We start from the raw sequence: 14,574 nt of genomic DNA on the forward strand, positions 1-14,574 counted from the left end.
CCAGGTAATGTACAAAATAAGTACACAAAGTAGACAGATGCTTACAAAATTGAAACGTATTTGTTAGCTTCTGTGAGGACACTGGGTAGACATATATTCCCTGGAAATGTATGACTTAATATAGTTCCTGGGAAAGAGTTTAAATTAAAGCTCTTCAGATTTTCAGATGTTCCAGGTTTTCTCAAAGAAAAATCTTTGAGATTTTTTTCAAAGGGTGTGGTCCAGCAGTTTCAATACATGCAAGGGAGGTAGGGAGATGCATGGAATAATTTCTGCCACCTTGTATGATGTGCATGTGTGCCTCTAGTGTGCTTAGGCAAGATTTTCAGCCAAAATTAAAGAGAGACCAGGAGCCTAGTCCTAAATGTACTGAAATGGGCTTTATATCAGAAGCCAGAAGAAAATGGTCTTCCAAAGTTGTTGAGGGACGATGGGGCGCTATCTTGATGCATGTAGTTGAATTCTCATCCTGTGGCCCACTCCAGCTTCTTTTTGCTCCATTCTAATGAATGCTAGTGATGTTATGACTATAAGTATGTTATCTTTTAAAAAAATATTTACACTGTTCTGGATTATTTTCTATTTGAAAGTTAAGGAAAGTTGTTTCTGATAATTTATTTTAGAACTTCTGTCTCCTTTTCTCTTGGATCCTTGTGTTTTTACATTGAGAGAAAATGTTTCTTATTGTGCTTTGGCTTGTTGCACATTTGGAGTTAATTTTCCTGAATATTGGACCTGGAAAGTGGTCCAGTGGCTGCCTGTATGGCCTGACATTTAAAACTACAAACCATCACCTCTCCTTCCACACAGAGGAAGGGTTCCCAAATCTGTGACTGACAAAACCAGATTATCCTAATACATATCACACATTTGAGTCACTTAAAACAGTAGTTTTGATCAAGTGTTGGCAGGGATATTTCATGTAAGTAATTGTTGTGGTTTTGTACTTGCTGACCTCTAAATTGCACTGCCAGCAACTCTAGTGGCCACATAATTAAAAAAAAAAAAAAAAAAAAAAAAGGTATTTACAGCATCCAGGACAGCTTATTTATTGTTTACTGATTGAAGTAATTGTTAGTTTTGCTTAAAGTATTTTCAGACTGCTAAAGCTTTATTTATTGTGGTATACATTATTCTTTGTCCACATAATTCTAGTGGAAGTATCATCATTATTTATTGCTTTCTTGCTCTATCTATTGTTTCTTTTATCTTTCTGAGGATTGGCTTGTCTCTTGGTTCCAAAACAATAGATAATCAATTTATGTGGATAATGAACAGCAAAGTAAGCAGTAATGGAGTGTTGCACAGACTGAAATATGCCTGCATAGATAATAGATGTAGATGAGTTAAGATCCATTTTGAAAAGAAGAAAAACAGCATAAAGTGATATGAAATACTATTAAGCACAAATAGGTCAGACAACTTTGTTAGCAAGTGAGAACTTTCACAGATGATGCTTTTGCTCTAAATGCATACAATCCATAGAATCTCCTCTTCAGTATGACAGTTGCTTTTTGATGTGAGCTATTAGTTCACATTGGTTACCCATGCAGCCTCACTAGAGTTATATGGGAAAAACAAATGACAAAGTCTGAAAAGTAATTTTTTTTTTAAGTGTTGTTTCTTAGATGATTAGGGGCTATTCAAAAAGTTGTGCTCAGAGGCATTAAGCTGGCTTTCACTTTCCACAATTCAGTATTTATACAAGCTAGACCCTATCAGCATGTGATCTCCGCCAGCTGACATATGCATAGAACCCTATTAAAGATCCAGTATCCCAATGTCTTGAACGAAAGGCATCTCCACAATATTTGGGAACTTACATTAATCTCACCTTGAAAAATCATTTTTCCTAGGCACAAATGGGTTAATTTACCTAAGTACAAAAACATTGTGGCAGTTTAGTCACCTGCCAAAAATTTTCAATGAAATATCCTTTTTTTCCAACAAAAATAATTTTACAAAGATTGTACTGGTGAGAAGAAGAATAGTTAACGTGAAAAATATGGGAGCACTCACTAGTGATGGTAATTTTCAACCAAGTAAGAACAAAACAGGAGAATGGCAAAATCTCCTGGGACTTGGTTACCAGGAGAATGACTGTGCTGAGAGATCATTTTTACTTTTTTAGAAATGGCTTGCAGCAATGAAACTGGAGTTGAGTGTTCTACTACTATGGAAAAACAAAGCTTTTTCCATAAAGATCAGAGATGATAACTCAGTTATCTAATTTGCATAAAAGTTTGGAAACAGAAATCCTTTCAAATGGAAAAGTCATGTTTGTGCATTAGGAAATTGACTGTTGTGATGGGTCAACTTAAGCCCTAAATTTTGATGATGGACATTTATGTGAAGTAGTCACGTGGCTCTACAGGATATGTTTCAAGGTCATGGAATGCCTTACCAGGCAATCTGTGGCTTGGTTTCACTGTTGCAGCACTGGAAGTAGAACTGAACTTGCTTGTTTAGTCTATAAGGCCACGGAAGAAGCAGTGGCACATGAAATCTAGACGTAAGTGCTCTGAGACAGAAAGCTTTTTATTTTTCTAATGGCTCGTGGCTCTCAAGAGCGATGGCCTTTCCTTTTATTGATCCTGGCCATGAAGGTTTCATGAGCATTGTTTATAACCTGACAGTTCAGACAGTGTTTGCTGCTACTCACTTTTATTATCACACTTAAGTTCCCTGTGGGTTTTCTTTTTCAGGGTGGGGAACTGGTTATATTTTATTTGGCTGTCAAGAAAAGCTGTACATGGTGTCAGCACTTGTGCAGGACATCAAATTGCAAGACATCAAACATAGCAGAAGGGAAGCATTAAGAATGCCCATTCGTACCTGCCTGCCTAAACAATGAGAGTCTGCACTTCTCTGGCTTTACAAACCTAGGTTTTTTTCAAGTACCATCAATCTATCTGCACTGTTCAAGGTACACTAACATAGGTCTTCAATGAGTGCTTAGTGCTCAGTGCTGGCCTGAGCAGAATTCTCCATGTTTTAGTCATGTAGATATCCCATTACGGGTTCAGGAATTTGTGGATGTCAAGTCTTTTTTTGACAGCTTCCTTCCCTAAACTCCCTGTTAAATTTGTTCTTATCAACTCACCCATGCTATGTTTTCATGTGAAACCACAAAATTAGGATGGAGGTCTCGCCAGCTATGCCAGAGGTTTGATCAGGCAGCCAGAACTTGTCTTGTTACTGGCTTGAGTGAAACGCTCCGTTTTCTGACTGCTCATTTTCAAAGTCTGTCTGCCTAGTACTCCAGAGCCTGCAGCGTGCCTCCCTGTGCTGCTTTTGGGAAGTTAAATGATGCAGACAGGCAAGTGGCAGGGAGTTGGAAGTATTTTGACCATTCCTGAAGAAAGAGACCTGTGATCCCATGGTGTGGAAAGGTATGGGACCCTCCAGACCAGCTCCGCTTCCTTCCATTTGGAAGATGAAATACATCTAGGAAGTGAATTCTTTTTTGCTGAAGAAGAGAGAGCAGCAGTGAGGGGAGAAGGGAAGAAATGTCTTTGGCACTGTGCATTATTTACCCAGTAGAACTCCACGAGGCATGATAGCATTCAGGCAGACAAGGCTAATATTCTAAAACATTAGATACTTGTATAGATGCAGCTCGTTCCTTAGAAACCTACATTACTCTAGATGTACTGAGGGGAGATTGGTGCTAGTTCTGCTAGACAATGCTATGGAAGGCTATGATCATACTCTGTAATGACCTGGGTTGTGGTGGAAAAAGACCTTGCTTTGCTTTTAATCTTTTTGTGACCTCTTGGAGTTTAGTTCTCAGTCATTTTTCAGTATCAGTTTCTAATGAGTTACCTGAGCTACACAGCTGCCCCCAGGCATTTTAGTTCTTGGCCAGTCAAAGTTCATCTTTAACTGGCTGGCTGGTTGTCCCATGGATACTAGGCCATAAACTTACTGTCCTACAGTATTCAGTTCACAGGTGAAAACCAAAATGCATGCAAAATCTATTTTTATTTCATACAAATGGGTTTCTTTTTTAAATTCACAGTAAATGCAATGCACAAGAGTGCAGTATTATTTGTCAACACGTTTCACTGGAGCATCCGCAACATTCATTTGATCTTGACTCAAGGAATCTGATCAGGCTCCTTGGAAAGGATTCACCAAATGTACTGGCTTAGTTTTGGAAAGTGCTGTAACTTGAGCGCGCCTCATTCTGCTGGCACAAACATTCCTGTGACACTTGAAGACTCCTGCCTTGGCGTCACCCTATGCTGCTGGAGGGGAGCAGGGGAGGTGCAGACTTTCTGTGCCTGGTGTGCGTTGACACAACCTCCCCCTCCCAGGGCGTGCCAATGATGCTACCATTTACTTCCCGACAGTCACAACTGACTGCCTTTTGCTGGAAAATCATGAGCTAAATAATCCTTTTCTCTAGTGAAAGGGAAAGTGTCAGAGGCAAAGCTATGAGAGACTTATGGTAAATATTTAATGGCTTTCCTTTTTTGTGCAGCACCAAAAGATGGCTGATCCTGCAGTATTTATTTCAGGCCTACTATAAATAAAGCATGTGGTGACAGCGAACTGCAAGCAAGGGGAATTCAGTGGTTATTGTAAACTGCTTTCTTTTGTCTGAAGCTGTGAATAGTAACCAATTCTGTGCATGTTTTAGGTCTGCTGATGGGCACGTTTTAAATCAGAAACAGATTTAGGCTGCCTTTATGCTCAGAAGAATTAGAAGAGGGTATCTATCCCAGTTTAAGAGTAAATTAAAACTATATAAACAATATTGATGAAAGCACGGTCTGAAATAGTGGTACTTAGACTATTCTGTAGAAACATTTCCTAAAAGCATTGTAGGACATGATTAGTAAAAACAAACAGAAAAATGAAAACATGGATTTGGAATTTTTTTTCCCTTATTTGAATGATTCCATTACATTAATCAGACTAATGATGTTTTCATTCAGGGACTGCTTACATACTAGAGGTAGAATCTGAGCCCATATGAATGTGACTTGTTTTTGAAAGGAACACTAATGCTAGTGATAATTTGCTAGTGTTTGTGTTCAGCATTGTGAATCTATCTCCTGAAATCCATTCTTGGAGTGATGAAGTTTTCCCTGATTGTTCCTGCCTTTCTGACCGCAGTCTTAAAACTATGGAAACTGAATGCCCAGTACCAAATGACTGCTCCTTGGGTGAGGCTGCAGCAACACTTTTACACTCAGGAGTCCCACCTGGGACTCAATAGCTAGCATAGCAGCACTTAAAAGTTTAGGGAACAAGGACCATATCAAGACTCCAGAAAGGATCTCTGAATTACTGAATGCAGAAGTGAGATGGTTGTGACCATGCCAGACTGGATTAAGGATATGAATGCCTGCCTCCTATCAGAACACAATATTTTACAACTCAGCCTTAACTGTTGACAAAGATATGCCATTTGTATTTGATAACATTTCACCAGAAATGATGGACTCAACATATTTTCAGGTACAAATATGTTCATATTGCCACAGAAATGTAGCCTGAAATTAGATGACACTTAAAAAAATCAAATCAGAGTATAAAAAGAAAAATTAAAAAATTAAGCTTCTGTCCTTTAAGCCATTCCTTTGAGTTCTACAGAAATTATGTTTAAAAATGCCAGTGTGATTCTCAGCAGGATTTAAAGGTTAAATTAAGAAAATACTGGCTAAATATCAGAAAGAAATACATTCAAAGCTGGTACAATGTTAGATGTTCCATGTGATGTTTACTGGCATAATTATGATCTAGACTGGACCAGTTACTGAGATCTGTGACCATGTGGACAGTCTGTGTTGGAGCCCTCCACAGTTCACTCAGTGAGCATCTTAGTCTGTATGTACCTGTACTCAAGAGAGGTATTACAAAGTCTACCTTTGGAAAGACAATAAAAGCAGAGTAGTCAAACAGCTGCTTACCTGCTTTACTGAATCACAATGTGTATAAATTCAAAATTTTAAGCAGATTAGTAGAGAAAGGAGAGGAACACTAATGGTGGATGCGACATGTGATACTAGTTAGTTTATTTTGCTTAGGCAGGTGACTCTAGAACTTTTGAGAGCCACCTACCTCCAATAGCCAAGGTTTCCTCCCCAAACTTGTGATGATACTGTGTGCTCAAAGCATTGAAAAAGATGTATTCCCCTAGTGGATTAAGGAAGCTACCATGTATTGCCATACGCTGAGAGAGGTGGTCCTCCCTCACTCCTTGTGAAATAGAGTTGAATCCCGTTGCATGCCCAATTGTCTCTGTACGTAGGTATGAGAGGACAGTAGGATTTGTTAATAGGTTTCAGGCTAGCATTTGGACAGGGCTGTGAGTTACTGTCTTTGAGTAGTAACATTTAATGCTGTTAAAATTAATGAGCAGCTTTTTCCATGGAAAATGAAATAAAATATCAATGTCAGTCACTGCAATAAATATAAATATATTCCTTACATGAGCAGTTTAATTGAGTGGACTGTTGTTTATACTCACTGCATAAAGTGTCCTCATTAGTTTTAGAAAAGAGCCTGGAAACTGTGGGTATATGCCAAGGCTTTGAAGGGCAATGAAGTTTTCATTACAAGAAGATTCTACTTGGGGATTAGAACTGTTCTTAGAGTGCACATCACTTCCCCCCCACCCCCCCAAATACCGTCTTAGAGGTGAGATTAAAAATCATTGTTTTATTTGTCTGAGAAATATTCTCTGGATGAGCTAAAGATAATCTCCATGTGAATCTTTTCACATATTGTATTGCACTCACCATGGAAAGGTCAAGATGGATATCAGGGGCACATCTCACTAGAGTCAATGGGCTGACACAACTTACTAAGTACACATGACAGTTGTAATCTTTCAGACAAACAGTTACTGGTTGCATTCTGCAATGGCGATGTCAATATGTTACTCAAAATGTTATGGTAGACAGGAAGGTCACGACATATTAGAGCTGGGACCTTTTCTTATTGATTAACATTGATTAGCTTAAGCACGGTCATGTCAAAATGTAAATTACACACTTGAAGCTAATTGGAATGGATGATATAGTATTTTTAAGAAGTGGAATGACGAATCATTCAATCAGGTAAAATACTAAGGCTTTACTAGATCAATCTTGTAATGCGTTATTTGTGCACGTGAGGTTCATAGTTTCATTTGGATCCTTTTTTACTATGGTGTTTCTTGCCCACCAGCCACTACAAGAGCTGTCAGGCCTCATTCTTTTTTCACAAAATCTTAATCATTGGGGGCACCATTGTTTCTTACAGCGGGAGCAGAGATACACCAAGGTCCGTTTTGCCTGCCTTCCAGGTATCTTCAGGGGTTGGCCACCTCTTCGTGTCTGTGCTTTCCTGGCTGGTGTCTGTTGCAGCACAGCCATACTGAGCACTGGGTACAGGCTGGCCCCGTGGTGTTTCTGCGTTACGGTAATGACAACTTCAACCAGTACTTGAGTACCTCAAAAGGAAACAAATTCTTCTGACAAGTCCTGGCTACCTTTCTTGACTTAGCAGTCTTAAGACTTAAGACATAGAGTTATGTTTCCAGTCAAAGTCTCTCAGATACAGGCATTAATGGAAAGCTCATTGAAGTGTTTTAGTTTGGAGACAGAAAAAGTGGAAGGCCTAAATGAGGCAGACTGTAGTTAAGATCTAATTATCCATGTTCACTAATTTTTCTCTCCCATATATGTCAATTAGAAATGCTCTAAAAGCCATGTGGCATACTGTAAGGACCACATCCCAAGTAAGATGAATTACAGGAAAATCAGTTAAGTATGCTTCATTAACAGCTTCAGGAAACTAAAGTAAGTAATTTGTGGTCAGGAACCTCAAAGTATCCTGAGTTAGGCTCTTGCTTTTAGAAAATGTTGAATGGCAAGGGGAAAAATAGACTTCATCTGCATAGTATTAGAAGTCTGCTTGGATTTGGACAACACTTGAACTCCTCTGTATGAACAGAAGGCAGTTACAAAGCTTTATATTATTCTTTTGTGAATCATCATATCTTTGAAGTTCAGCTGTGATTCCCTGATTCTGGAGCTGGCTCTTTAGCGTCATCTATTTGGTAATTCAGCATTAAAGCAAGCTCATTTTCAAATTCTTATGATCTACTTACTACATAGAAGCAAAGTTACGGATTTCATATAAATTAATGTATTTTTTCAACAGTGTTGATGGCAATACACCTCTACATACAAATTCAATCCATGACAGCATAAACAAGTTCTATAATTGGATGAAATTTCCTGGGAATGAACCCACATTTCTTTATGGGTTACCTGAGTTTTCAGTACTGATAAGGAGAAAAAAGGTTTGCAAATGGTTTAAAAATAGTGCAAAGACAGGAAGAAGAGGACAGCAAGAAAAACAACCTGCCTGAAAAAAAGGTGTCCATGCTCCATGGAGGTTAAGTGTAGAGCTTGCTACGTGCATTGGGTCAGTGCCAGGCATGTGCTCAGCATCCATACTTAGTGCTCTTTGGAGAACTATCACACACAGAGCAGAGCTGCAGGGATACTGGCAGAGCCTCCCCATTTGCCCACAGGAGCTGCTGGGATGGAGGAATTTTAGAGCTGGTGCAGAGTCAACTAAGAGGAGGTGGAGGCATCGGTAGCCAGTTGCTCCATTCAGGAGGGAACAGGCTGGAGGGCAGAATGTGGGGCAGTACAAGAAAGAAGGGATTTTGCATAGCAGGAGGGAGGGGAAGAGTTATGAAGATGCAACAGGCACTGTGCAGATGCAACAGAAGTAAAAAGGGTCAAAGAGTAGAATTTGCTTCTCCAACATCTTTTAATACCTACTTGTTTTCAAAAATCTCAGCTTTACACATACTGTTTCCAGTTCCCTTCCTTTCCTTCCTTTGACAAAAACCTCCAAGGCTTCTTCCCTTTTCCTTTCCCTTTATATCCCATCATGTTTGTGGCTGCCCCTACTGTGATCCTTTCTAAGGGAAAATGGGTATTACATACTTCTAAACAAATTATCTTTCATAGCTTTTTTTGGATAGCAACTTGCCTTTAGGTTGGTGCCATTTATGCATAAGAAGTTTTTGTCTGTATATTGCTGTGGATATGAACATTAGGTCTGGAAAGCATAATTGCCTGTCTTGCAATCCGAGTGCAGCACAATGCAGGGAAATAATTAACAAATCACTCATCTAGCCAAATGCTAATATTTGCGTTCACCATTGATATATAGAGAGCAAAGCTGCTGGTGGAAATACTTTTCAATTTTATTGCAGGCACAGATGATATCCTGAGAGAGGGAAAGTAGGTCTCATCCTAGCCCCAAAGTGATCGCAGTTATATTTGAAGTATTGTGAAATGTTCAGGGGTTTGTCTTTGCGATTCTCATTGGAGTCACTAAGACTGTTTGCTGATGTCCCAGGCAGGGCTTAGAGAATTAAACCATGATATCACAAGACTCAAAATGTTCTGTGCAAGACTTATGAACAAGAAGCAGCTTCTGTTTGGCTTGTTAATTCACTGTTTACCTGAAGATTTAACTGACACATTACTGATCTTAGCACTTATTAATTGGACACCTCAAATTGATAACTATGAGTAATATTTAGTCTGTCGCTTTTATGTCTCTTCCCCCCCTGCCCCTGCTAAATTGTCAGGAATATTATTGCATTAAAACAGATACATACCAGAAGCCCAATTCCACATGCTCTATTGTTTTGCATCCTACTATGTGCTCACCTACTCCACTCCAGAATGACTCCATTTCAATTAGGTGATAAGTAAAGCATGTAAAATGTTTTCTAAGCATTTCTAACCCTAATCTAATCTGTTTTATTACCTTTCCATGCACTTGACCCCTTTTCATTTTCTAGTGGTTGAAATATTAAGATGCAATTATTAAGATGCTCAACAAGGTATAAATAAGTGCTCGTTTAATAAAATGAAAGCAAAAACTTACAGTAAGAAAAGAAATGTTGATTTTAGTTGTCCTGAGAATTAGAAAAGAGAAGATAGACACTGACTGGTGAAGATACGAAATATAAAAAAGCCACGTGAAGATGAAAAAGTGCTATTATCTCATAGATCATGTCACCTCTCTGCAACTACAGTGTTGTGCTCCCCCGAGGACACAGGTTAAACTGATAGTGCATTACAGAACTCTTTTGCAGCCCTTCCTTAGGCAGGCAGCTTCTCTTAGTGCAGTTGACTCCTAATGAACCTTTGTCGTGGGTTCAAAGATACCAGGTTTGAAGTCAAGTGCTCTTCAATTAAAGATATATTTAGGTAGGTGGGAACAAGTAGAAATTGCTATCTAAATTGAACTGCATTGAAAAACTGCATCCACCTTGTTTTTGAACTTCATTAACAAAGAGAACCAGTATTAAGAGAGAGGGGAAGCGTACCTGTGGAAAGGAGGACAATTAAAAAAATACCAGAATGATGTACTTGGTCATCATTAAAACTGTTTTGAGTTTTCATTTTGAAATGAGTTTTTTTGTTTCCATTTTTAACTTTGAAAATATAGAAGAAAATGTCTACAAGTTGAAATCAAATTAATTGCTTCAGAAAAACAATCTTGATGGAACATTTCAACATCAAATCTAAAATATCACAGTCATTTGTGAAATTTGGACTTTCATCCTCTTCATAGCCCTACTAGGCAAGTACCCTCCCTGAGTGTTTGGAATAAAATAATTTTGCAATCAGTGGATTAAAATGTAAACCTGGACAAACACGTTTACAACAGCACCATCATCACTTGATAAGCAAACTTGTGTTGCTGCAGGATTTGATTCATCTAGCAAAAGAGGGAGCAAAAAAAATGTCCTGAACGTGCAGATGTTTTTCCCAGAGGAGTAATGGCTCTTATGTAAATAATCACTTTATTCTGTAAGTGCATACACTTTCATTCCACAAATTGACTTCACCTCTTGTGCCCTTTTCTCTGGTGCAAGCCTCTGCTAAATCTAGCAAGCCTCATCATTCTTTTTTTCAAATATCAAAGCTATAAACATCCAGAGCAGAGTTATGTAGGAACCTTATTGTTTTAAAGTAACATCTTGAAACCTCGAAGTCAGTGTGAAATAAAAATCTTGGTTGGATAGCATTGTGAATGACAGATGTAGCTTATCAGTAATGTGGAAGAAATACAGATTTTTAACCTCATCTTCTGTGGTTAGGTAATGAATGAGGAAAAATAGACACAATAAACAACAGAAGTGATGGAGTAGTTTGGTAAATAAATTCCTTTGCTGCAAATACAAGTATTTTCCAGTTATGCATCAAACATGCAGTATGTGGTTGTCTGCTATACCTCTGTACGTGACAAACGTCGTTTACAGTGCTGAGCAACTTTGGCACTAAAATTCATGATAAGTGAGCAGAGCAGAGGGGACACTTAGTGTGTGCTCTGTCCAGCTGTGGTCTTGAGTATGCCCAGGTCCCCCGTGTAACTTCACAGAAATACCTGGGTGTACCCAGAAATGACACCAATGGAAGGAGGATCAGAATCTCCCCCTAAAGCTTTCATAAATTGTTGCAGTCAATTTTCAGCAACTCTGACTGTGTTCTGGGCTGCAGCTGATTGTTTTAATTTTTTTATTTTTTTTTACTTTCTCTTTTGTGATGTCTTTCATGGTACATGTGCATGTCTCATGAATATGATTTATTGTTTCTCTTTTTAAGCTAAAATGCGTGGAGGAAGGGTACAGCACTCACTCCTGAGGGAAGATCAGGTAGTAACTCGCCTGAGGAAAGTTTGTTCTAGGCACTTAGTGATTAGCTCTTGTTCTTAGAACTGGAGGGTATATATTTCTCAGATAATTATGTCTTAGGGAGTATATTGTGATATATTCCAGCTGTAAGTATCAACGTTAGTGCCTTTTACAATTTTCTAGCCTCTCGTTTCAGGAATGCTTTGTCAGTGAATTTCACAGGTTAATTACCTACTGTTTAACAAAATGCCACTTTTCATTGTCTCCTCAAACTGTGTTCATTTTCATAGAATCTCGTTGTGAGGTAGGCATCTATTACATCACCTTTGTTTTCGGCTCTCGAAGTAGCATAAATTTCATATCTTCTGTATGGAAATCTTCCAGTTTCTGTAACGATTACTCCTTTTTCCTAGGGTTTTTGTTTGTTTGTTTACTCCTGCTTATGGAAATACTTCATGTGTGGCAGCTAAGGCTAAATACGGAGCTCAATGTGAAGCTAGGTATTAATGCAGGGATTGCCGCTATGGATGAGCCCAGTTTTTGTCTAGCTCAGCTTTCTGTCTCTGATAGATGCCACTGGGAAGTATTTCAGAGGAAAGTGCAACACAACCCTCAGTAAGGAAATAATGAACCTAGCACAGAAGGTCTTCCACTGTCAGTTTTTTAAGCTGTGCCATGATAAATGAAAATCTGTATGGCTACTTATTTTTACCCAATCTAAAGCAGCTGTTGGGTTTTTTGTTGTAAGTATAAATATCTAATCCTTTCTGATATCCTGCTGTTCTCATAGTCTCAATGATGTCGTGTAACAATGAGTTTGACCTCAGGTTAATCAAGTACTCTAGGAAAAAATGTTTGCCTTTATCAATTTTATGTGTGTTGACTTTTCAATTTCACTTAATGTCCAGGAACATAGCTTTATTTCCCTTTTTCTAACATTCATTATTTTTTAAGCCTCTGTAATGTCTTCCCTTATTCATCTCTTGTCTAAAGCAAACAATTCCGAATGTCCCAGTCACTTCTACTTGATTTGTATGCTTTTAAGTATTTTTATTTAATTTTTGTACTTGTCCTAATTTTGAAATGCACTTTTTAAAGATGAAAATTCCAGGCATAATCCTGATCTGTAGGTTAGCAATAGGATATTACTTGTATAATTCTGATTCTTTTTACTATTTTTACATTTTTCATTTCATTTTCTCTGGTGATCCCATGTGTACTGGAAAGATTTCAGGGGGATGTTCAACACTATGCAGGTTCTCACAACACCTCCCACAAACACATCTTTGCTTACCTGAACATCCTAGGGTGCTTCAGTTAGCATTTGTCATGGTGCTTGCTTTGTTATGTTCCAATGAAAGGGCAAACTGTGTGTTTTGAAAGCATTTTACTTGGGCTTGGTTTTGTTTTTTAAATTATCATGTATATATATTTGTTAAATACAGGTGAAAGGTAGGCATTTGGAGTGGAGTGTGGTTAGTCCAGTAGTGACCTGCCCCTTTTGAAACTAAATTGTCTGAAATGAAGCCCATGTTTCTTCCTGCAGAGAGGTTTAAATTATGGCAGTTGCTATACAGTTTAAGCTATTAAGTAATAATCTTTTGAGGAGTTGATCTTGAGATGCTAAAGTAAAGTTTAGTCTCTGCATTTTAAAACACTTCTAAGTCCCTTTTTCCAGAGTGCCGCCCAAACCTGAATTTGTCTAGTTGTGGCTGATGGTCATCTATGAAAATGCAGTTTGTCACAAGGTACTGGAAAACGGATGATCTCCCAAGTCAGGGCTGCTTCTGTAACTGGTGGCTTTTCATCAGTCAAAGAAATTATATTGAGCTTTTTCTCACATTTAAGAAGACCTTTATAATTGCGAATGTAGAAAAAGCATGGTGATCACTAGAAAAAGTCTAGGCTATGCTTAGCTTTCACTCCTGATGAAGCAGCATTTTTTCATGAAATTAGAGCTGAAAAATAGGGGTCCATGTTTCTAATTTTTTTTTTTTTGTCTGCAGATCTAAACGTCCGGTGCCAATTTCAACCACAGCACCCAGAATTGACTCTCCCAGGGCTGTAATTCCCCACCAGAAGGTATGTGACACATTTCTTCTTAGCCAAAGTTAATACCATTTTTATCTACTGTGGTGAAGGTAAATACTTACTACAGGAAATAGCTTTTGCCCACCCCAAATAAGTAAACATTGAATGAATGCACAGGCAGCAAAACTGCCACAATGCAATGGATTAGTGGTCTGTATTTTGCTAATTTCTGATTAGCAGAACCAAAGCATCCAGCTATCCTCTGATGGGATCTGGTCTAACCCATTTTGAGCAGTTTGTTTTCATCTAGGCTGCAAGAGGCTACCAAAGCTTCTCAAAATATACATTTGCTTTTGTAGGTTCTTGGGGAAAAAATATTAGACTGTGCCTCTGTGTATCCAAATCCTGACTACAAGTGAAAAGACACTGATTTGGAAAGAGGGCATTAGGGCATTTGAAAGCTTGCATGATATTGCATTCTTGTCACATTATTCAAAAGGCATGAGAATAAAAATAAAGAGGGTAAGTCAATTTAATGAATAACAGCAAGTAGCAGAGGAAATGGATGGCTTGGTTTCTGTTGTCAAAGCTTGTCATCTTCCATAAAATAAATGTTCACATTAGAATAAACAGCATCCATTGACTGTACCTAGCAACCCATCACCTGTATCTTTGGAGGCACTGAGGAGCAAGGATAGCTGAAAGATGGTATATATCCTTAGGCTCAAGAACTGGGTAGGACATTTGTATTGCTGACGCATTTAATTAGGTAAATGGAGAGGAGGTAAAATCTCCATTGCTTCAACTTTATCCCTTCTGTGAGTGCCAGTTTCATCTCTAGCATGTAGTATAAATAAGAAACACTGAAGATC

The 14,574-nt window shown here is 38.4% G+C and overlaps 1 protein-coding gene across 16 annotated transcripts in view; it reads left to right on the top strand.

Annotated features, from left to right (window-relative positions):
* Positions 1-14,574, top strand: part of LDB3 (LIM domain binding 3) — a 130,081-nt gene that overhangs the window by 41,918 nt on the left and 73,589 nt on the right. For all 16 annotated transcript variants that reach the window (XM_069796088.1, XM_069796086.1, XM_069796090.1 and 13 more), the window contains exon 4: positions 13,678-13,753. In XM_069796088.1, the coding sequence (XP_069652189.1) occupies positions 13,678-13,753 (76 nt within the window). The remainder of the gene's footprint in view (positions 1-13,677; positions 13,754-14,574) is intronic.

This window comes from Haliaeetus albicilla, chromosome 11 (assembly GCF_947461875.1).
Source record: "Haliaeetus albicilla chromosome 11, bHalAlb1.1, whole genome shotgun sequence".
NCBI classification, from domain to species: Eukaryota; Metazoa; Chordata; class Aves; order Accipitriformes; family Accipitridae; genus Haliaeetus; species Haliaeetus albicilla.